We start from the raw sequence: 23,383 nt of genomic DNA on the forward strand, positions 1-23,383 counted from the left end.
AAGCTCATGGTTGCAGTTTTTAATACAAAAATTGAAGCTTCAAGAGAAGCAGGGTATTTAAAACAACCTACAGCAAGAAGCTGGTGGAATTTTTGAGAGTTTACCTTGTGAAGTTGATGTAAGCAGTAATTTTTCCATTCAGACCTGCTTAAGCTGTACATGTGTATCAGTTGTTCAGCTAAAAACTTCATAATGTTGGTAGAGGAAGTCACAGAAATAAAGTTTCATTTGATTAACTGAGTACCTGATGACTGTTTATGCCATTTAGCGAGCTCATGTAGCTGAGAAACAAAAAGGATGAATTCAGCATCACCATCTCTCTGGAATTAAAGAAAAAAAGCTTTATATAATCAATGAACATATAAAGCCCTCAAAACTGAGGGAAAGGGGGCAGCAGAGTAAGGCGCTGAAACAACTGCTGATTTTACATCTATGGAAAATGAAACCCCTAGTTCAGCACTTGGCCTGTTGCTTTGTTAGTACCACAGTCAGTTCTAGTATTAGGGTTCACCTCAAATTCCAAGTTTCTAGATTAGTATGATATAGGCTGTAAAGTTTTCTGTCAAAAGAATGCCAGGAGTCAGCATAGGTCATCTAAATTCCACATATATATAAGGGATGAATGTCCACTACCCTGTGAAGGTCAGTGAAATAGGGAGGCAAGGCCTATTGTTACCCTCTTCTGAGCAGTGGTGCCTGGATCTCCAAAGAGAAACATGGGACATCCCTTGTACTGCTATTTTGTTCTTCATTCCTGCTTACACATTAATTTTTACTTAACTGCATGTGCTTCAACTAGAAAAATCTGACTTACTGTTACAGCCTCCGCTGCTGCTGCTATCTGAGGAAACTGGCTTACTCCCTAAGCAGGAACATGGGTCACCTTAGGTGCCCTGCCAACTATACCAAAGGGCATCCTAGGACAGAGATATCCAATTGCCTGAGCTAAGCCAAAATGAACTTGGCCATCAGCCACTTGTAGCTGCAATAGAAGGGTATCCTTTTTTAGCCCCTAGCCACACTCACATGGACACTGAGGTAAATACATAGCAATAGCAGAAGCTGAGCCCACACATGGTGTCCTTCATAGTACATAACTACTTCAAGTAAGCACAGGGAAGGTAAATGACCTCTCAGCTTATTTCATTGACTGGATAGCTATGTCTCTTCCACTTTTTGGTTCCCAACACAAAAAAGACTAAGGAAGCAGCAGAACCAAAAAGCTAACATCTCAACACATTTCACACAAATAAAGGCACAGCCTACAAGAGGAGCTGCACTGGTGAGAGTAGTTGGAAGAATAAGCATTCTGGAAGTTTGTGCATTACAGGTCTTAGTACTCAACTCAAGAGGAGCCAGTGAGCATTTGCATTATTTGCTCAAATGATATGCAGGTATTAAGGCAGCCACACTAACTGATCCTAGGCAGCTGGAATGCTCAGGAGCTGATGAGAGCCAGACAGACCTTTGGGCAAGTGGCCATTGCAGACTTTGTGGGGATGTACAGCAGTAGAAAAGCAGCTCCAGCCTCCACAGGCAGCTCTCAAGGTGTTGCTCAAAGCCCTGCATCACTGATTACTGATGAAGAGCAATTCAATACCAAGGCTTCTGCTCAAGAAGCAACAATCCAACAGAGGGAGATTAATATTTCTTCCTCAAAATTCCCATATTCTACTGATCGGTGGAAAAGTCCAGTGCTGAGGGAGTCATGTCAGGTTTTCCCAGTCTCATGCAGACTGCTGGTCTTCATCCACCATCATGCTAATGGCTCATGCTTAAAAACACATAACTGCCTTAGATTACTCAAACAGGAATTAGCTGTATGCAGAGATATCTAAGCTCCAAGGATCCAGCAGCCCTTGATGTAACAGTCAACTGACATTAAGTAACTCTTGAGAGTATTTTTGCCCTGCACAACAGAACTTCATGTACCTTTATTTGAGAAGTTGTATCTACACAAATACATTATGTACATCCAAATGGCACTGCTTCACTTTATACTGAAACAGCAAGACATTCTCCAGGAAAGAGATGAATTTTACATGCTTCCCTTCTTTCAGATTTCCCTTATGGATCAATAAAATTCACCTCCACAGCAAATGTCTCGCTATAGACTTTCCATGTTTTAGACTTGTGAGGGTTATCCAGCTCATTCCTGGGAAGGTAGAGTCTGAAAGACAAAATTCAGTAGCATATCTTACAGCCTAAGACATGCTTTTCCCTTTTAGCCAGCTGAAAGACCTGGCTCAGCCCTAGAACATCAAATACAGCCCCTGACCTTGCATTTAAACAGACATCAGCCATCCCTGCAGTTTTGCACCTTATGTAGTCTCAGAAACAAAGTCAACCAATGGGTTCGTGGGTCAGCACCCCACCACCCTCCCAGAGACCCACAGTGCAAGACAGAGAAATTAATATTGCATTCAGCTCAAGGACTCCTAATATGATACAAGTGCCAGGAATTTAATAACCAACCCTCCTAAAGGCAGTAATTTGATTCAGTATTCAACCTCATCAGGCACATTCTCCAGTTTTAATGTTTACCAAATTCACATCTAGTTATCACTACAAAGCACTTGCACGTCAGCCATGTCTGAATTAGAGAAACAGAAGCACTGCCTTCACAGCTGTTTCACTTCTGATCACACCTAGTCCACTTCAGGTTTACCAGAAGGTCTGGGCAGAAAGGGAGAAAAGGTAGCCTAGTGGGGCATCCTCCATAGTTCTGGAGGAAACAAACACTTCAGAAAAACCCTCAAGATAGCAATGTTGCAGGGCTATCAGACAGCTGGCATACATTTCTCCTGGCACTAGCTTGGGTCTAATTGGTCTGCAAGATCAAGACTACAAGGTGCATTGCTGGCTGAGCATATTAAGTTAACTGTCACAAACAGACTCATGGCTACCGCTCCTCAGGTTCTGACAAGTTCAGTTAAGTAAAAACTGTTTTCTTTCTATTCCAGTCATGGAGAATACAGTAATTATATCTCATATGCCAAGTTCACTGTTCCTCTACCTAAATCTGCCAAGCAAGGCAGACCAAAAATAAGGCTCTTTTGTCTCTGCATTTCTACATCACTCCCAAAGCAAGGTAGACAAGCCCAACTTTCACCAGCTGGGGCTTGTCCAGGTTTTCCAGTCTCACCAAGCAAAATCACTATAGCTTCTAACTCTATGAAAAGCATGAGAAGCCCTAAGAGGGCCTTTCTTTGTGATCCCAAGCATCAGTACCTCTAACTGTGATCTTAATGTCTGCCTGCTAAGCTACTGAGTTCCTGCTTCTCAGGCAGCCATACTGTAAGAGGATGGCAGATTCAAATAGTTAGCATTACACTTTCTAATTCAAATTCATTAACAATGGTTAGAGAGCACCAAGGAAATAATCCAATGGTTTAAGATAAAAAGCTCCCCTATGTTTAAAATATTTGTCACAGCGCAAGCAACTGCCTGTTCACAAGTTACAGTTGAGGATCAAAGACCAGTACCACATGGAAGTTAGCTGGCTGATCACACATCTCTTATCTCAGCTTTCAGTACTATGTTTATGATGTTTCAGCTCTATGCAGACACCAGAAGTTGGGAACTGAAGGCATTCATTATGATCACTTACCTGTTATTTTCAATAAAGGAAGTGTTGAACCAGAAAAAGAATGGGCAGTCATCATAGCCTTTTGGGACAGCCTAAACACAAACAACACCTTTGTTTAAGGACTGTGTTACACAATACAACTTTGTAGAGTTAGGGTACCCACTTTTCTTCACTAATTTGGTTTACAAAACTGCAGTGCCAGAATCTACAGTACACTTGAAGAGCTCAATATCATACACAGATCACCATTTGCACTGCAATTATTTCAGTACCAAGTCACTCAATACAATCAGGTGAGACCCCTACGGTTAGTAGCAGCAGGTACTGAACTAAGATGCCTGTTTGAACAGCCTGGTGATTCCACTGCTTGCCTTGGCTGATGTTACACCACTTGCTGCACCCCTCACTGCACAGTGAGACACAGCAGGAGTCACTGGGGAGGAACAGATTCTGCCCCATGCTGCCCAGCAGGACGTGCTCAGGCAGGACCCACTGCAGTTCACACTGCAGCCTCTCCCCATACCCACCTGAAGGTCTTCACACCAGTATACTTACAGAATTGCATTCAAATCTGACTTTCACATCGCCACTCAGAACAGGGCAGTCTTCCAAGCCAATGACTACAGAGTCACTTTCAGAATCAAAGAAGAGCTGGGTAACAGAATAAGAATTTGTTTTATGAAAGTTTCTGCAGCAAGACAAGGGACCAATTCATGACAAGACCTAACTACTCATTCATAGTACACAAATACAACAGCAGTGCTAGAATAACAGACAACAGTTTGAGCTGCTCAGGACAGAGTATTTGTCCAGCACTATTTGTATTTAAGCAATTCCCAAGGCAATCTTTCACTATCTTACTGCTCCATTTCCTAGGATTTGGTAAAGTTTAGCTTTTTCATCCTCTTTGAATTTACATCATCCATTTAGTTAAACTAGACAGAAATTGAATATCAGACATAACACTAAGATACTTAACCTATAAATCAGTTTTGGGCTCCTGTGACTCAACTCATGTGTCTTCATAGTACTCACCTTGCAGTTTTTTTGATTGGCACATACACACTGTAGTACAACTTGCTTCCTTGTAATTATCTGCACCTTCATATCAGTTCCATTGCCTTTCCCAACTCCTAGGAACAAAATTATACCAGAGGCATAGACATTAGCTAGAAACATAAGTTATCATGAAAACCAAGTGCAATCCCATTCAAAAGTGCCTTCTTTCCAGAATGCCTTGCTCAAGACTCTAGAGAACTCAAATGCTAAAGGTAAGACAGGATTCAGTGGCTGAAAATTGCATTTTGAAGCTCTCCCCACTAGGGGAACAGGCTAATGTAAAATCTAGTTCCATTTACCGAACAATAACAGCAGTTTGAACTCCCCTGGAACAAGGAGCACTTCCAGCCTTTGATCAAGTTTACCAGTACATAGGTAACTGTAATTGGCAGTATCTAAAGCTCAGAAACATTAGTGGATCCAGTTCCACATGGGGAGTTAGTCTCACTTAAGAAATTATTCCCCTTCCAAAAAAGAGCAGGTTGTATGTGAGCCGTTATTTGGTCAGACATCTAGAAAGTGACGCAACACAGAGCAACTGATTACAAAACACTCCTCATTGTGTCCTGTGTCATTTAAATTCTGAAATCCCAGTAAGTCTACATTCCTATCATGGGCTTAGTCAGAGAGACAGTTATCAGCTGCCTGTAATAGGAAACTATTACCAGATAGAGGAAGGCCCAAATACAAGAGTTCTTACCATGTATAGTGTGGATTTTGAGGTTTTTTATTTTGAGTTGTCTCTCTGGTGGGAGTTTCAAGTTATACTTGTTTTTCAGGATCTCATAATACCCAACATACCTACTCTGTAATGCAAAAAAGCCCAGATACATTATGCAGTTTCTGTACCCAACATAGATTAATTCTAGGCAGAAGTAGGATTTAAATAGATATTTTACTCCAAGTTTTTAGCCCTTCAAAGTCCAAAGTTAAGAAGAAAAACAACTGTTCTTCTTCCCTTTCCCAGCTGAAACAATCTTCTAGACAAATTCAACATCAACATTTTTAACCAGCATTTAAATTTCATATTTTAGGAAGAATCCTGGACTTTTTAGTTCAGCAAGAAGTGAGGTGCTTTTCTATTGTAGCCCTAAGAGGCTGAATGTTTAAGCATACAAGCATTTTCATTTTACTGAAGGACAGCTATATATTTTATACCAGCAATTGTAAGTACCTGTCACCAGATTCACCTCCCAACATTGCGTCACGCAGAACAGTAAATAAACATGTGCGAAACTGTGGTCTGAGGCAAAAACTTGTGTAGTATTTCCCAGTGAATGCAGTCTGCAGAAGATCCATTTCTCCACCCAAGCCAAATCAGCACCATGGCCCAACCCCAGCCTAGGCTGCAGGCTTCTGAGCACCCTTGTTAAACAGTCCAATTGCCTTACAGTGTCAGGCTCCTGTGAGGGTGCCCAGACATGCTGTGGAAGCTGCATCTGTGCCAATAACCTAGACCTGACCACACACCTCTGTCCAGGTCACCCTGCTTGAACAGTGGGCTTGGACTGAAAGCATTCCCAAACTCAAGAATTCTGTTGTTATCCTAGATAGTATACTTCAGATCTGACATTATCATGCAGAAAAAGGTGTAAGGGAAAGGAGAAAGATGCAGGGCAACCATGCCAGGTTGTCATACAGGGAACCTACATCTGAAACGAGGCAGGAGAGGTGGGGTAGCATAAGCACTCACAAGGTTAGTATTGGTTTGACTGCTGCTCCTGAACCTGCTCAAGCTTACCTGTGAGGGAGTTTCAACTCCTTGAAACTTGGTACTTGTGCTTCTATCAGTTCTTCTCTCCCCAAAGTAGTCCAAACTTTCCTACACAGGATGATAATTTCAAGGGTTAAGCTATCCATCCCACTACCATTCCCCTTCTTGAGAAGTGGATAGTAAACTAGAACCACACTACTCAAGTCCAGTAAAGGAATGCAAATGGAAATATGCAATAGCTGTTCTGGTACCTTCTAAAGGCAACTTTTACTGACAAGAAGAAAGTACTAATTAGGAAGTCAGACACATAAATCTGCCATTCGTGAAAGAGTGAAGGAGAGCAATATGATAATTGCTTTAGAACCATCTATATTTCTCAAGGGGTCTGTGGCAGACCAAGCTGAACACTAGTTCATATCTTTACAAAGGAAACTCAGAGGAAAACAAGTGATTAAATGGATATACAGTCTGTCCAGACTACCTTGTGTGTCCTGGGCTTTCTGCACCCCCAAACTCCAGGTGATATATCAGACCTGGCATACTAAAGCAGCATCAGCACCTATCCTGGCTGGTACTTGATCTTCCTCCCTTTCCCTAGAAGGGCTTCCTTTTGTAATACTGGCTGTTAAGACAAGACAATTCTTAATGCCTCTTGATGCCCCTGCTTGGAGGGAGACTGGGAAAAAAAAATTACTTTAAACCACTTAAAAGCAGTGATACTATCTTTAGGAGAGTTTGCTCAGAAGTCACCTACAGCTTAAGCTGTTGCTCGAGACCCTAGCTACATTATTCCTCCAAAAAGAATCCTTCAAGTTAGTAACTTGTTAAACACTATTTTCTTACTTCTTTCAGATCACAAATAGTCTCCAGAATTTATTCTGTAGTAAGACTTGCATGAACTTTTTTTAAAATCAGACTTTTCAGAGAATCCTTTTCTAATATAGATTTTTTGCACAGTATTAGTGCATTTCACCAATTCAGTAAATCCTAAAAGGACATTTTGAACACTAAACAAATCAAAAAATACACAGCAGCTTTTACCTTTGCACTCTCAAACTGGTCACTGTCTATGAGCCAGGTACAGACCATTGTTCCAGTCCTGCCTGTATTAGACACACAATACAAGTTGATTTACAGTGGTTCAAAGGTATTTGGGATTATTTTAGTGAAGGTGAAGTCATCTGTTATCTCATCTATTTCAAGAGTTATAAGTGACACTAAGTATTCAAGTATTTCTGAGAAGAATGAGTTATAGAGCAGATATAACAGTTTGTCAACTTGTTCCTTGTCCCCACATTTTCATTACTAGAGACACTTAAGCAGCTGGTCAGTATCTGCACACTCCATTCAGCAGGAAATAGAGCCAAGCACTCTACTAAATGAGGCTATAAACAGAAACTTACCAATGCTGTAAGTGTCAAGAGTTTTTTCTCTGCCCCAACTGTTTTCCTGCAACCCTATTACAGAGCCATCAAATCTGCTAGCATGAAGATGTCGATACAGTTTCAGTTTTTAATTTAAAATCTCAGAGGTCAAGTCACCCTCCCTACACTTGTTCTTTATGCTGGTTTTGACCTACAGAGAGTTTCAACATTCAGTTTTGCAAAACCTTTTAAGACAGAGCTCCACCTGGGGGCAACTATTTAGTGTTAGGCAACCACCTACTTTAAGCCAAGTGTCTGCAATAGTAGCAGTAGGCAGCTAAAGATACGGTAGATATTTGCAGGGAAGTTTGGCTTACTTGCACTTATTTATGCATTTCAACAGCTCCCACACCACTGCTGGTTCAGATAGCACCTGCAGGTTAGCTCATATGTTTGACAGCTTTCACTATTCTTGTTTCCATAAGACTTCATTGTACTCTATCACCTAATATAATGTGTATCTTGATTTAACCAGTACCTAGAACATTCTAGAAGGGTAAAATTATGGAGCAGAATATCTTGAGTGGTATCACACAACAAATGCAGCACAACCAGGGGTCAGGTCCAGCCAACATGGATTTATGAAGGACAGGTCCGGCTTGTTCAACATGAACTCCTTCTGTGAGATGGTGCCCCACTTAATGGATGAGGGAAAGGCTGTGGATGTTGTCTACTTGGGCTTTAGTAAAGCCTTTGACAATTCCCACAGCATTCTTCTGGGGAAAGTGGCTGCTCATGGCTTGGATGGATGCACTCCTCACTGGGTAAAAACCTGTCTGGATGGCCAGGCCCAGAGAATGGTGGTGAATGAAGTTACTTCCAGTCGGCAGCTGGTCACTAGTGGTGATCCCAGGGCACAGAATGAGGCCAGGCTTTACCAGCAATCTGGAAAAGGGGGTTGAGTGCATCCCCAGTCAGTTTGAAGAGACACCAAGTTGGTTGGTCTGCTAGAGAGGCAGGAAGGCTCTACAAAGGGATCTGAACAGGCTGGATCAATGGGCCAAGGGCAAAGGTGTAAAGTTCAGTAAAGTGAAGGGCTGGGACCTGCACTTGGGTCACAATGACCCCACAGAGTGCTACAGGCTCAGGGACAATTGGCTGAAAAGCAGCCCACTAGAATAAGACTTGAGGGTGCTGGTTGACAGCAGCTAAACATGAGTCAGAGTGTGCCCAGGTGGCCAGGAAGGCCAATGGCATCCTGGCCTGTATCAGCAATATTCTGGCCACCAGGACCAGGGCAGTGATTGTCCCTCTCTACTTGTCACTGGAGAGACTGCACCTTGAATCCTGCATTAAGTTTTGGGCTTTCACTGCAAGATTGAGATGCTAAGAACATGTCCAGAGAAGCATTGAGATGCTAAGAATGTGTCCAGAGAAGGGCAACAGGGGTGGGGAAGGATCTGGAGGACAAGTCTTCAAGGAGCAGTTGAGAGAGCTGAGAGTGTTTAGCTTAGAGAAAGGGAGACTCAGAGGAGACCTTTTTGCTGTAAAAGTCATACTGAAGCGGTGTTGGTTTCTTCCATCAAGTAGAAAGCAATAGGAAGAGAGGAAATGGCCTCAGGTTGCCCCAGGGAAGATTTAGATTGGATATTACAAAAAAATCTTCTCCAACAGGTTAATAAGCACTGGAACAGGTTGTCCTGGAAAGTGGCTGAATCGCCGTTCCTGGAGGTGTGCAGATGTGGCACTGAGAGACATAGTTTAGTGGTGGACCTGGTAGTGCTGGATTAACAGTTGGACTTATCTTATAGGTCTCTTTCCAACCTAAACAATGGATAGTTTGAGTTATATTACAATGCGAAATATTCAGCATGGGTGACTGGCTACCAGAAGCCAAAGGAGCAGCCTACCACTTTTAACAGCAGCAGTTTCAGTAGCCCCCTATCTCCAGTCTCTCTGGGGGACTGCTGTCCCAGCTGCAAGAAAGTTATTGAAGAGCACTTTAAGAGACATAATGACAGCTTAGACGAAGAACCAAATTAGATTACCTAAAAATGGGGTTGTTTAATACTAAACACAGACTAGTGCTAGTCATCATAGTGTCTGCAGTATTTGTCAAGTGACAACATAAACCTGTCTTGTAGTATGGTTTAAGGCCACATTTTAATCAAAGAAGCTACAATAACAAAGAAGTGTGATTTGTAACATACAGATTGCAGGTGAGAAATCCTACCCTTGCCTCCTTTACAGTGAATTGCTATGACGTTCTTCTCATCTTGACTCATCCATTCACGGACACTGGCAGTGAATTTCAGCATGTCCCTAAATAACAGGAAAGTCAGCAGATCAAGGCAAATGCCTACACAGAACTATTACAATGTATGTATTCCTTGACAAGACTCACTGTAGTGCTGGGACATTGTGGTCATCAATGAAGATCCTTTCCACCCTGTAGTGAAAGTACTTGGGGTCATAGCCTTTTTCACCTATAGGAAAAGATTCAAAGTTATGCCAGGAAGGGAGAAGGAAGTAAAAAAGAAAGTGGTTTGTAACACACAACAGCTGGTCTGAGCATGTACTAGTGTCTAAAATACAGTAGTGTTAATAGACAGATAAAAATGAAAAAAACAGAGGTAACTTGGCTAGAGCCACTCATGCTTAGCTTCTGGTTCCATACTTTTCACTTATACATTAAATTTTATCTCAAATATAGTCAGCAGATAAACATACTTACTGCAAAGATTGTAGACTTTATAGTGGTCTGGATGTTTGGTGTCCAAAAATCTTGCAACTTCCTAAGCAATAATGAGTTCAGACTAGTTAGTGCTCTGCTTGTTATTTCCACTGCCACCTCAAGCCCCCACACCCCAGGTGGGATCAACAAATGCATTCATGTACAGCCCTTGGAAAGCAGACCTTCCCAACCTGACAGCTCAGGTTCTCCTCTGGAATAAAAGTACTAGTGCAGCTATCTTCCTGGCCCTATATATACATATGTTTCTACAATATCAGGAAGCAGAGCTCTGAAAAGGACATTCTGTATAGAGACCTTTAAAGCAACTTTATTTAGGTGAATAGATTTTATCACCATTACTAGCCTAGGACAGAACTGCCTTGATTCTTCAAAACACTCCCAAAGAACAGAAGCATCAAAGCACTGGTACATCCCTACTGTGAGATACAAACCAGGTTTAGCTGAGACACTACAACATCAGCAGTGCAGCACAGTGGAGATCATCAGTCAGTCATTCCAATCAGGAAAGGCAGCAGAACTAGGACTGACATGATCTAGGCCACATGTAAATTCTTGGGAACCCATAAAAGAAACAGGTTTCAGAAACAAAGAATTTGGTAGGTAAAAATTTTACCTTTATAGGATTCCTGTAGAAAGATTGCTTCCCAGAAGACGGAAATGACATTGCAATAATTCGATCTGTTGAGAAGACAGCAATCACAAGTACCAGCAGGAAGTCCCCCTGCACATAAGAACTACTTGACTGAGAAACATCCTTATGAAGCATCTTATTCTTACCCTAATTTTAAGAACAATCTACCCATTTCCGATAGGCTTTCCTCTACATTTAGCATGGCTAGAATCAGACAAATCAGCCACCATCAAGTGTCAGTCTCCACAGAATCAGAAGCAAAAATACTGTAAGTAAATAGTTCCCCAACACTGGTTCCCTCAGCCTCAGATAAATTTCTATCATTACATACAGCATGTACAACTCTCCCAGAAGGCTGATTCTGGAGAATAGTGTCAGTCAGGAATCCATATTTCAAAATCCCCCAGAAAAGGAGTTGGCCTGGTTTGACTTCATACTTAAATTTCATGAGTCTAAAACATTGTCTGTATTTCGTGACAAGCTCTTATTAACTGAAAAACAAGTCTTCACAGGACACAACATGCTGCAAAGCAACATTTGTTTCCACAAACCAGTAATATAAGTGAGATCCAGATCAAAGCCATCTTTCATATAACGTCTTTTGTTTTCAGAGACCTGGCCAAAAAAAAAAAGTAAGAATTAATCTTCCACAAGAATGCCAACAATCACCAAGTGTTGCCTGTTACTAGGAAAATTCAACCATCTAGACTCTCCAGTGAAGCTTGAGTAGCAGAGCCTCACCTTATTTCATTACAGCATTATCCAAGCACAAATTTCTTGTATTAACTTCTAGGTAAAAGCTCTGTATAGAATTTTTACCCTTAAATATCAAAATTCATTCTAGTGAAAAGAACACTGCAGCCTCTATGAATACTGCAGCATGAATCTGCCATTGTTATTTGAGTGTTTGGAGACTGAGGGGAAAAAAGAATGATATTAAGAGTACATAACCAAGACTGCTTATTCCTAAACAATAGGATATATTTGAAGCTTAAAGTACCACTTGAATGCCCCTGATGAAAATAAGAGGCATTGACAGTGGCTAGGGCTCCAACAGCTAAGACTGCATGGTTTGTACCCAAAATAAAGCAGACACACTAAAACTCCTACCTTCCCCCATGTGAGGGAAAACAGTCTGCATGCCACACAAGCTAGAAATTGTCAGTTGAGACACACGGGCTGTTGCAATCACTTTGATATGATGGCTTTCCAGGTCAAGTTGCTGCTTACTTGAGCAAAGCTGAGAATGATGAGGCTTTACTGAAGGTGGAGGCAAAACTCCAGAGCCCTGCTGGGGACAGGGAACAGATATGCTGCTTGGGCAACACTGTCAATTACAGACCAGTAGGCCATGGTCAGTCTTGCTACTTACTACCAATGCTGCATGAAGAAAGAGATGGAAACTGCAGTAGTAGTAGTCTAGATATGTTAAGAGGCCAACTTACCATTCTCCTGGTCACTATTTCAAGTTGCTGCTTTTGTGAAGCCAGACGAAATATTCTTATCAAGATGACAATTCTCAGAACTCGGAGGAAAATAACCATTCTAGATGACAGGTTCACCATGAAAGAAAATGGACACAAATGAACTTACAGGCAAAGACTAAAGCTGCTTAAAAGTTGTTTCAGGAAAAGTTTAAAACTTTGTTTCACATGTTGAACTAGAACATCTCAGGCTGATTTTGGAACAAATACAGTATCACAGGTTTATTGTTAAGGGCTTTTTTGAGTGCATGTTCTCAACAGCTAACAGAACTAGGAAATCCCCTACTCACTCAAACAGACTTCCATAGACACGTCTGGCCAGAAAACAAATTCCATTAACATTACCCATGTTATTATCACCAAGTTTTTGTTCCTTGAAGCTTATTCTCAGCTATACATTTAAGTGTATATAGCCACACTAAAATAATGTGTAATGTAGCCACCTGAAAAATACCTAAAAAGAAGCCAGAGGGGCTAAGTACATCATGACTTGATTAAGAAACCTGAGAACAGATCAGTATATATCCTATGTTTAATCATTCAGCAACCTGAACACTTGGTTTGGTTTGAGGAACTTTGAACTATTGTTGAACTTTGAAGCAGGAAAGAAGTTTAAGTGAGTGGTTCTATCAAAACAACTGAACAGGAGCAGCTGCTTTCCCACACTCATAAGGACAAGGTCAAACTAATATTCAATTCATTCCTTAAGAAGGTAAGTGAGCATACATTTTAAGCAGCACACACACATTCTAGGCTTTGATACATTTGTGTAAAAATGCTGGTGAATACCAACAGTAAGGGAGACAAAAGTCCAGCTGAACACAGTCTGCTCTGCACTGATATGGAGCTTAAAGTCAGCAAGGTCAGGTTGTCCTGGATACCTGGAGGAAAGTTTGTTTTTCCCTGAGTTTCTTCCAAGTTCAGTATCACTCTCCTGTTTTCAAAACAGAATTTCCTTGGAGCTAGCAGCAAATGAGATGAACCAAAACTGGGGTGAAAACTCCATAGCCCCAAAACTCCCCACAACTCTGAGAAGCAGCTCTTCAAGATAAAAGTTGTTTGCATTCTGCCCTTAACGAAGTCAGCCTGTTAAGCATTAGCTCCCAGACTGATACCCAGCTCTCATTCCTCAAAGTTCTTTTATAGGTCAGACTACAAGGAAACTGTTAACTCATCCCTACACACACTCAGCTAGACCAGATTAGAGAGAGAAACCATACTCCTCCATCAGGGCATGTTGCCTCTATGGTGTCACTGAAATTTCACTTGTCATATATAAGCTCTTATCCACATAAAAGCTGCTCAAATTCTAATTATTCTGAGATGTATAAGATGCTTTAAGATTACTGTTTGCTTCTTGAGGAAGGACTTGGGAAAGAAAAGCAATAAACCCCAGTAAAGGCTACTGGGAATTGACTGGATTCTGTGGATACTATAGTTATGTTAGGTGGGAAGACCACCATCTCAAGATTTGGTCAAATCTGAAGTATCACCTACTGTCAGGTAGCAATATTTTGGATAGGACACAATTTTAGAGCCTTTAACAGTAAAAGCCTTACAGAAGGCTCAAAAATTGAATGGGTAAGATGGTAGGCCCCAGTTGAGTGCATTCTGAGAGCAGCGGTGTGAAGTCCTCTTTATGTGAGCCAAAAACCTATTCTAGATTTACATCAACTTTAGCAAATCAGAATACAAGGAACTTGGACACACAGATCTACAGCCAAAGGGGTCAGTGTAGGACCAAGCCTACTACTGCACAGCCTAGTAGAAATAAGAGTGCAGATTACCCTGTCACACTGCTCTTTTCACCTCCCTTCATCTGGGTGCTGCCATAAGATGAAAGCTGCTTTAGAAAAATGTGGCCATAGAAATGAAAATTAATAATTAAAAACTGCAATGACTGTTTAAGACAACCTAGGAGGAAGGTGGGCTGCAAAAGCTATTCATTTGACAGTATTACCTCTTGATACCCTAGTTTAGCAAGCACTTTAAGAGAAAGCTAGTACTTACAGATATTCGACCAACTCTGGATGCTTCAATAACTAAACTCTTTGTTTTCTTCTGGAATAATGTTCCCCTCTTATGTCCACTAGTCAGCTGAATTTGGGGCAGGGGGTGACTTTTTAATTTTTTTTTTTAAGAAAGCTAGACTCTTCCCTGGCTGATGTGAGAAAGTTTCTTTAAGTCAAACCTAGTGCAGATAAACTCATCTTAAAGTTGTAGTTCTGGCCTCATCAGGAAGGATTCATCTCACAGGTTATCATCTAATCAAGACATAGAAACCAGAAGGAAATAGGACTTAAAGCAGTTTATGCAAATAAACAGCATGTTTCCTCTCTCCAGAGCATGGCTGAGCAATCCAGCTTATCTGAGGCTTTTGGGAAAGCAAAGCAAAGGAAACAAGACAGTTGCGCAACTCTTTCTATTGCAAGATCCTTTAGACAGAGATCCTCCCTTCATTGTCTGTTCCATTTGCTATGATAATCCAACTCTTCTTTCTGACCTGTTTCAGACTCTCTTCTCTATCAGGGCTACTGCACATCCTTCCCCAAAAAGTGCTTGAGTCAGAGCATTTGATGGCCTCACTTTGAGTTACCCCAACTAGTATGATCAGATCCCCTCTGCCTTTGAGGCAGGGACAGCCTACAGCATAACCACAGACCAGAGCTGTGTGTCTATCCTTCATTGGTCTGTCCTGTGACACACCATCACAGTCCCATTTGTTATCTCATGTGTACAAATCTGGCTTAGAGGTGCTCAAGAAAATTCTTAGAAGATTATCAAGAAAAGAGCTCACACTTACCAGCAGCCATACCACTCTTACCTTGGTATCTCCTTTGTTGCATCAACGTCTATGAAGGAGTACGTCAAATTAATTAACAGGGTGCCCACCACTATACACGCATCCAAAATATTCAGTTTGGACCGGAAATAGTTCCTGAAGCTGAAAGCAAGGAGAGTTTTAGACAGATGCCAATATAGGTAGCAAAATATATCTTCAGGAAGAGAACTATCTCTACAGAGCTACTGCTGGAGACAAGCTCTCCTGCAGTTGTTCTTAACACTAAACACAGAAGTCTCACTAAGAAAGCAATCTTACCCTGATTTACACACAAGTTATGGCAAAGCTGATGTAGTTTCCAAGTACTCACTTATACTGAAAACACAGGTTGTTCTATAGAAGGACAACCACCAACATACACAGCCAAGAGAAGATGTGGCTATTATCTATGGCCAGAAAATTAACCTACAAGACACCATGGTCATAGTTCAAGCCTGAATTTTTGCTTCCTTCCTAGCCTGAGGACTTGCCACATAATTTTTGCCCATGTCTTACCCTTCAACATACACCCTCAGGAGAACATCAATGAGAAAGAAGAGTGCTATTGCCAGGGAAATACGTTCAGGAATCTCTGTACCCTTCTTTCTCTCACTGATAGCCAGATCCAGAATCACAACTATAATGTCCACAATGATAAGTACAACTCCAAATACTCTGCAGAGAAAAATACAAGGAAGTTTGAGAGGCAGGAATGAACGCTTATCAACTGAACAGCACAAACACTGATTTCTAAGCTGTTCCAGCAAGAGTGTGTTCTCTTACAAACATTGAAGCCTGCTTAATTAGAAGCTGAAGGTTCCCAATTGAATTTTTAAGTGATATGCACAGAGACAATCATCTGTGTGGAACCATACATTCACCTGAGACACAGCTGTAGTTATTAATTTATGATTTCACAGCTACCTAGAAGCAGCACAAACCTGAATACTTTAAGGCATACAAGTATCATTGCTGCTTTCACCTTACTCAGCTTCCCTCCCTCTCCTGACTTAACACAGTCCCTTAAAAATAACTTTATTGGCTTGCCTTGTTCCAGAACCTAGCCTACACACAACTGATCAACTGTTTGTTCAAAGGCTGCCAGCCAAGAATAAGCCATTAAAGAAGTTTTATCCAAGTCTATGACACTTGCAGTTCTGACTTTCCACTCTTCTTGGAGAATGCATTTGCATCTGTTTAAGTCTTATTTTTCAATCCTAATACTTTTCTCAAATTACTTTTCCTGGGGGTGACAAAGGATTCAGTACTTTCAGACAAAGCAAACTGGAGTTACTGATGTTTAAGGAACTCTCCAAGTTCCTACATTAGAAATGAGGACTATTTTTACCTTTCCCATATCACTACAAGCTCAAGCTTTTACCTGAATCCAAAGGACATCACAAATGGGGCAATTTTTCTCCTAGTTGCACTGCAAGAGAAGAGAACTGACATCAAGACAAGTGACATTTTGCTACAGGTATGAACCACAAGGGCACTGTTATATGGTTTTGTTCACATTTCTTTGGTTTTAGTATTCTATACAGCAGCAATTTCAGTAAGATGAGATTACTGTGTTGCATTCATGAAGTATATAGGTTAAGAGAGTACTTGAAAACAGTGCTTTGATCATTTGTTAGAAAAAGTATTAATCAGCTTCCAGACCCTAGAAATACAGCAGTATGTACTTATCCATAACATTATTCCATGTCACAATTCCAGTGACACTTGAACTCTGGCTTAGTAAGCTATAAGCAGTGGGTTTATAGAACAGCTATCGGTCAAGAGGAAGACTGGAAGATCAACATCTCTTAATATATTTCATTTCATATATTAGCTTATTGTATCAGAACTTTTTTTTCCCTAGGCCTGAAAAGAGCTACACTTATTAAGAGCACCTTTGGAACAGAGAAATATATATATATATTTATAGATACATAAATCCCTTTTCTACTTTAAGCATAAGTTTGGCTTTCAGATTGCAAATCCAAATATCTTTTAAGAAAAAGTGTTTCTGAAACCAAGTTCTTCCAGTTGTGAGAATTATGTTCAGTCCTGGCAGGGTCACAGCTCTTGTTTTCAATTACAGAAGGTTTTGTTGCCTCTTTGGTATGCTTTAAGCCTTTTGGTTTAGAACAAACCTTTTATGTAACTCTCTTTCTGGCTGGAAGCCTCTTTAGATTACACCAAGAACTAAGGTAGAAATTCTTGGTGTAGAACCTGCAAGCCTCAGGTGCTGACAGTTTGAAAAACACTGCCAGTCTGTTAAGTAATCCCAAGATTACTCAACTACTGTAAGCATCAGCACTTAGTGTTTTCTTCTGTCTTCTTAGATACTTAGAAGAAAACATCTTTTTTCAAGCATATCACTAACAGCAGGACTTACCATTAGTTCTAACACACTGACAAAAAGTACTGATAGTTATTTTGCACTGTTACAAGTTTCTGTCAGTTCAGTAATGCACATTGTAACCCAGTGACTCTGCCCAAAATATCTGTTTCCTCTATGACAAGTTAGGCACTGTATTTTGCTTGGTGCACTCCAATAACCCAGTTTAAGACAAGGCTAGATGCCTTTGAAGTGCTGAGGCAGCAGCTTGCTGGGGTTACTAAATTAACACACACTTTTGGTTATTAGGTTCTTACTCTAAGGTACAAGGTCTAACCAGCAAACATTTGCATTCTTAAGCTGGAAGGATATAACCAGTGAGTTGTAGTACTCACTTTCCGTGTGGAAGTCAAGGATGTAATACCATGTCTTGTCCTGCAGGCAGCTTAACATATAGGTTTTCCTGGTATTTATGAATGCCAAAAATGTAAGGAAACACTGCAATAGTGACACTAATGGTGGGCTGGTCTATGTCTGTCCAGTCAATCCTACAATTGTAGTGGGGATACCAAGACTTCAGCTTCCACAGCCTATGGACAAGTGCCTCTAACCAGGTACACTCCAGACCGAAATACATACACACCCCACTCCAATCTGGCCTGCCAACATCGTAAATCAGTTGAAGGAAACATGGCACATTTGATTACATAATTAGCTTAGAGCTTTTGTGAAATACATTTGTAAATCCTGACTTCTGAAATCTAGAAAAACATGTCACACAGAATAACTGAAATAACAGGCTTAAGCTTACTGTTCTTGAGCTGCAGGACCTGCCACTGACTTGACTAAGTTTGCTGTAAGAGTTACACGAGGTAAACACTGTAAGGAAATAACTGCCTCAAGAACAGCGTTAACTACTAGCAAGTTCAGGCAATTTAGTCCTGATGAGTGCCACGATGCTTACTGTTATGCCCAGATACTACTTTATTTCACTTCCTCACCAGCACTTGTTCTTCTGTGCTCTCACAAATTCATTCCTTTGGGAAAATTTAATCAATGTGGTTTGAACTACCTGTTCTCCATAATATGACGGACTTGTGTTCTTGGGTTGGGCTTTTATCTCTAGAGGGATAAAGACATACTGGAAGAAACGTTAATATCAAGGATTTTACTAGGCTTATCTCTACTTCAACAAGACACCTGCCTTCTTAATTTGGCTCATTAGATTCCACTTCTGGGGGTAAGCAAAGAATTTTAGTATATCATTAGCTTACTTGGAACAGCTGTCTGGTCCATTGCCCTCATCACAACCATTATCAATCTTTACTGTGGCCTCTTCAGCTGTTGGAGAGCTGGCAAAAAAATAATACAAGTCATACACTGATAGAGATGTCAATTCTGTATATTGCTTTGTTGTTCCAAAAAAAGAATTAACTGCCAAGTGAGCAGCAGCCTGAGCCAGAGCACAGGCACAGTACCAGGGGAAGAAAGACTTCCCCTATGCTGGCATAGCTAAACCCCTTGGCTTGTACTGATCTACTCCCTATTAGCAGCCCATTTCTCAAAAGTTTTCCCTTTCCCCCCCAAAAAAAGACATATGTTCAGCAGGGTATCCATGAGTCTGCTAAGGATTCAACAGTTCAGGCTCTAGGAGTGCCAGAAATATGCACGTGCAAAATGGCTTCAGAGAGTCCAAGTGACATTAATGCTGTTACAGTGACCTTCTTGTACAGAAAATTAATGTTTTCACCAGGAAAAGCCATAGCATAGAGATGTTTTTGTGCAGAACAGGATACCAGACCGGAAACTGGAAGACCAGAGCAGCAGCTGAGCTAGTGCTAGAACAGCAGTTTTTTGGGGTAGTGGCTGCTTGCCATAACTTCCTTAAAAAGGTCTCTTCAGATCAAGATTTTGGGTTTTTTTGAAGGCCACATGACAATTTCAGAGAAAAAGTGTAGCATCAAAATCCAGGAGTCTTTATTCCAGTCTTCTCTACAGAAATACTGTGGTGCAGTATTTCTGTGTCTGATGCACTCAGCACAGCCACAGTGTTTGCTGAGGCTCTGCCTCCGGTTTCCCTGCGTCGTGGGCAGGAACAGCTACACACACATATCCAATATTGATGCTTCCATGCTGTTCTGAGGCAGCCTAGCATGTTTGAAACATTAGTGTAATACTTCCAAGGATTCAAATATCCTTCATCCTGCACAACAGACCCATGCACCAGCACTGCTTCTGCAGTCTGGGCTAACCACCTTTTAAGCAAGAAGTTTAATGATGCTTCTCCTACAGTTTCAGCAGCCAGTACTGATGCTTCACCACCTGCACTCAGCATCAGGCTCAGCAGAAGAATTATTCTGATACAACAATCAAGCCTTATTTCCCAGCTCCAGTGTTTCCAGTGAAACCACTGTCCTCATTTTGTTCCTAGAGCTGAAGCAAAGCTCTAGTGATGGATAGGCATTCCGGTTTGCTTCCCAACTATTATTACAGAATATTCACTCAGGTGTTTACACTTACTGAACAGCAGAAATGCTTCACTTATTAAAGCTTACTACTGCTGCAGCAATTTTGCTGCAGGTCACTTGCTTAAACTTGCAGACACATTAAGTGCACCAAATGCCACCTTCTTATCGTCTTCTGTGATTAAAATATACCACAAGAAGAATGAGAAACAGAAGTGTTTTCAGTTAGGAGGACAATCTTTAATACAAAGATAAAACAGAAATCAAGTCCAAGCACTGTTTCCATAGTGCTCCCACACAAAAATTCAGTTCTGTTAATGCTTTGCTCAGAGGGAGTTTGTTTTGCAGATAGTTCTACATCTACTTGTTGTCCAAGGCAGAACAAGGTCTCAGCCACAAGCTGCTACAATTAGGCTTTCACTATGCGGGTGGACAAGAATAAAAGGAGGCCATATTAGAAGAAATTGTTTCCTTCACACACACGCTCCATACAGAGCACAAGTTTTCTGACTGCTCATAGCTAAAGGCAACTTCAGACTTAAGGCTTTTAAAGCAAGCAGAGAAAGAGCATCTTGCAAGAGTCCTTGACACTCTCTTGTAAGTCTCTTGACAGTCTGGATGCTAAAAGAGAGCACACTTTAAGGCTATGGGTTCATTTTACCAGAGATGGAGACCTTGTACTCATTAAACACTTACTAACTACTTACAAGAAGTGAATCAAAACAGCATATTTCTCTCAAAGATAGCCCTCCTCCCACCAGTGCTGCTGTCTGAGAGGAGGGGAGATAAAAAGACTGTATGCTGTATAAATTTCAGACACTCCATCATTATTCCCTTTGTTATATCTGAAGCACTAAGAACCTAAAGACAGGGGACCACACACCACATATTCAATCCCAAACACCCTCACTGGCACAGTTCATGTCACTCACCCCGATGAGTCTCTCGGCTGGGTCCCTTGTTCATACCTCACAGCTGTCATTTTGCCTGTTGTTGCCCTGCTGGCCTGAAGAGAAGCACACCGAGTTAAAGTGAGACAGTACAAGAAACAGGGAATAGCAGCATCCCATTGTAGCCTCACCCTCACGGTCCCAGCAGCCAGGCTCCTGTTTCATTTTCAACTATTTGCCCCCACGGTTGACACATTTTTTAACTGTAATGCTGGTGAGAGTCAAGGCACTCAGCACCCTGATGAAGGACTTTTGACTACACCAAACACGCCACAACGATAACAGCATCTTCACCTCACGCCGAAGAATGTCGCCCTGCTTCAAGCCCTGAGACACACAAGAGCCCGAGCTGGCACCCGCGGGAGAGCTGCGGGCGCGGCCAGAGCCGCAGGGAGCAGGTCCGGGAGCTGCCTCCCGGCACGCACCAGCTTCCCGGGCGGGAGGCCCGCACTTGGCTCCGCCGCATCCGCTAGCGCAGACCCCCCCGCCCCTCACCTCGGCGCGGCCGCCGGGCTCAAAGTCGAGCCTGGACACCGCCCGCGGCGCGCCGCGGACTCAGCGGAAAGTTGGGTTAAACTTCCTGAGGGCTGTATCCCGGCCCTCCCTCCCGCCTCCGGGCCGCGCCGCCAGCCCCTCTCACCCGCCGAGCCGAGGCCGAGGCGCGGGGCACGAACACGCCTCAGAGCGCCCCCGGGCCGAAGATAAATGTCCCGGCGGCGCCGCACGGCTGCAGCTGGGCCGGGCCGGGCCGAGCAGACCCGCCCGCTGCCGTAGCAACGGCCCCTCCGCCCCCGCACCGCCCGCACAGGCCGCGGGGCTCCCATCTCCCGGGGGCGTCCGTGGGCGATACCAGGCTGGGTCGGAGTGTCGATCTGCTGCAGGCTAGGGAGGCCCTGCAGAGGGATCTGGACGGGCTGGAACGATGGGCCGAGACCCAACAGCATGAGGTTCAAAGAGGCCAAATTCCAGGTCGAGCACTTGGGTCACAACCGCCCCATGCAACGCTACAGGCTGGGGGCAGAGCGGCTGGAAAGCTGCCCGGCAGAAAAGGACCTGGGGTGCTTGTCGACAGCGGCTGTAGGTGAGCCAGGAGGCCGTGGCCCAGGTGGGCAAGAAGGCCAATGGCATCCTGGCCTGTACCAGCAATAGTGTTGCCAGCAGGACCAGGGCAGTGAGTTCAGCGCCAGTGAGGCCACACCTCCAGTAATGTGTCCAATTCTGGGTCCCTTAATTCAGGAAGGACACTGGGCTGCTGGAGTGTGTCCAGAGAAGGCGACAGGGCTGGTGATGTGTCTGGAGCACAAGTCCTACAAGGCACAGTTGCGTGCACCTGGGGTTATTTAGCCTGAAGAGGAAGGGCTCAGGGGGAGACATCACTCTCTACAACTGCCTGAAAAGAGGGTGGAGTCAGGTGGGCCAGCCTCTTCTCCCAGGTAAATAGTGACAGGACAAGAAGATACAGTCTGAGGCTGGGAGGTTTAGGTTGGACCTTCAGAAGAATTTCTTCGCAGAAGGAGTAATTAGACATTAGAACAAACTGCCCAAGCATTTGGTGGATTCACCATCCCTGGAGGTGTTCAAGGAAAGACTAGACGTGGCACCTTAGTGCCATTGTCTAATTGACATGGGGATGTTCAGACATAGGTTGGGCTTGATGATTGCTGGAGTCTTTTCCAACCTAATTGATTCTGTAGTTCTGTGTGGAGCCACACTGCCCCCAGCCCACCAGACTGCAGCCAGCCCCACCATCTGCTTCCAAGTCCCACCTTCAAAGTTTTTGTAAACTTTTCTGCTGTTTGATGCCTCTCAATGCCTTTCCCATGACATGGCAGCTTTGAGGGGCTGCACTCAAGGCGGGGCCATTGCAGGAGGGGCAGGGGCAGCAGGCCAGCCAGCCCCCCCCCCAGCCTGTGGCAGCTCTTGCCATCATCCAGGGCAGAGCATCGCAGTGAGCACTTGGAATTTCACACGGCATCGAGCGCTTAGATTTTCGCAAAATCGGAGCCTCCAGAATGTGATGTGTTACCCTGTGCTCTGCAGAGGCTTCACGCCTACTTCGTTACCAACAACCAAGTGACGAGCTCGCCCTGGGCACCCCGCGGTACAACAGTGCTGCTGCAGCTGCTGAAGCCAGAGTTGCGCTGGAGAGGCTTTCTGCAGGACGGTCGACACCAGAGGGAGCCCAAAGAGAGCTTTTAGCAGCTGCTTCCAGGGCTGCAGGGGAG

The 23,383-nt window shown here is 42.9% G+C and overlaps 1 protein-coding gene across 5 annotated transcripts; it reads right to left on the minus strand.

Moving 5' to 3' along the window:
* Positions 1-1,899: 1,899 nt before the first annotated feature.
* On the minus strand, positions 1,900-21,922 carry LOC120765033 (phosphatidylinositol 3,4,5-trisphosphate 3-phosphatase TPTE2-like). 5 transcript variants are annotated; one of them, XM_040089210.2, is made up of 19 exons: positions 21,799-21,922; positions 21,141-21,214; positions 19,018-19,095; positions 16,799-16,846; positions 15,934-16,092; positions 15,421-15,540; positions 12,558-12,657; positions 11,664-11,727; positions 11,095-11,159; positions 10,461-10,521; positions 10,131-10,212; positions 9,960-10,048; positions 7,404-7,465; positions 6,390-6,470; positions 5,349-5,454; positions 4,625-4,722; positions 4,145-4,240; positions 3,611-3,681; positions 1,900-2,170 (listed from the first exon to the last, which is right to left on the minus strand). In XM_040089210.2, exons 2-19 carry the CDS (start codon positions 21,188-21,190, stop codon positions 2,068-2,070), a joined length of 1,533 nt encoding a protein of 510 aa, XP_039945144.1. In that variant the 5' UTR covers positions 21,191-21,214; positions 21,799-21,922; the 3' UTR covers positions 1,900-2,067. The 5 variants fall into 5 exon arrangements, with proteins under 5 accessions (XP_039945144.1, XP_039945153.1, XP_039945183.1 ...); XM_040089219.2 differs by lacking the exon at positions 21,799-21,922 and adding an exon at positions 21,654-21,792; XM_040089249.2 differs by lacking the exon at positions 21,799-21,922 and adding an exon at positions 21,453-21,611.
* Positions 21,923-23,383: the final 1,461 nt, after the last annotated feature.

Source organism: Hirundo rustica, chromosome 2 (genome assembly GCF_015227805.2).
Source record: "Hirundo rustica isolate bHirRus1 chromosome 2, bHirRus1.pri.v3, whole genome shotgun sequence".
NCBI lineage: Eukaryota > Metazoa > Chordata > Aves > Passeriformes > Hirundinidae > Hirundo > Hirundo rustica.

Excerpts from the sequence above, each read along its gene's own strand:
- LOC120765033 (XM_040089210.2), bottom strand. The coding sequence starts at position 21,190 with ATGACAGCTGTGAGGTATGAACAAGGGACCCAGCCGAGAGACTCATCG. Across the intron at positions 11,160-11,663 it reads GGATCTCACTTATATTACTG|ATCGAATTATTGCAATGTCA; the intron begins GTTTGTGGAAAC and ends TCTTCTCAACAG. Across the intron at positions 6,471-7,403 it reads ACCAGTTTGAGAGTGCAAAG|GAAAGTTTGGACTACTTTGG; the intron begins GTAAAAGCTGCT and ends CATCCTGTGTAG.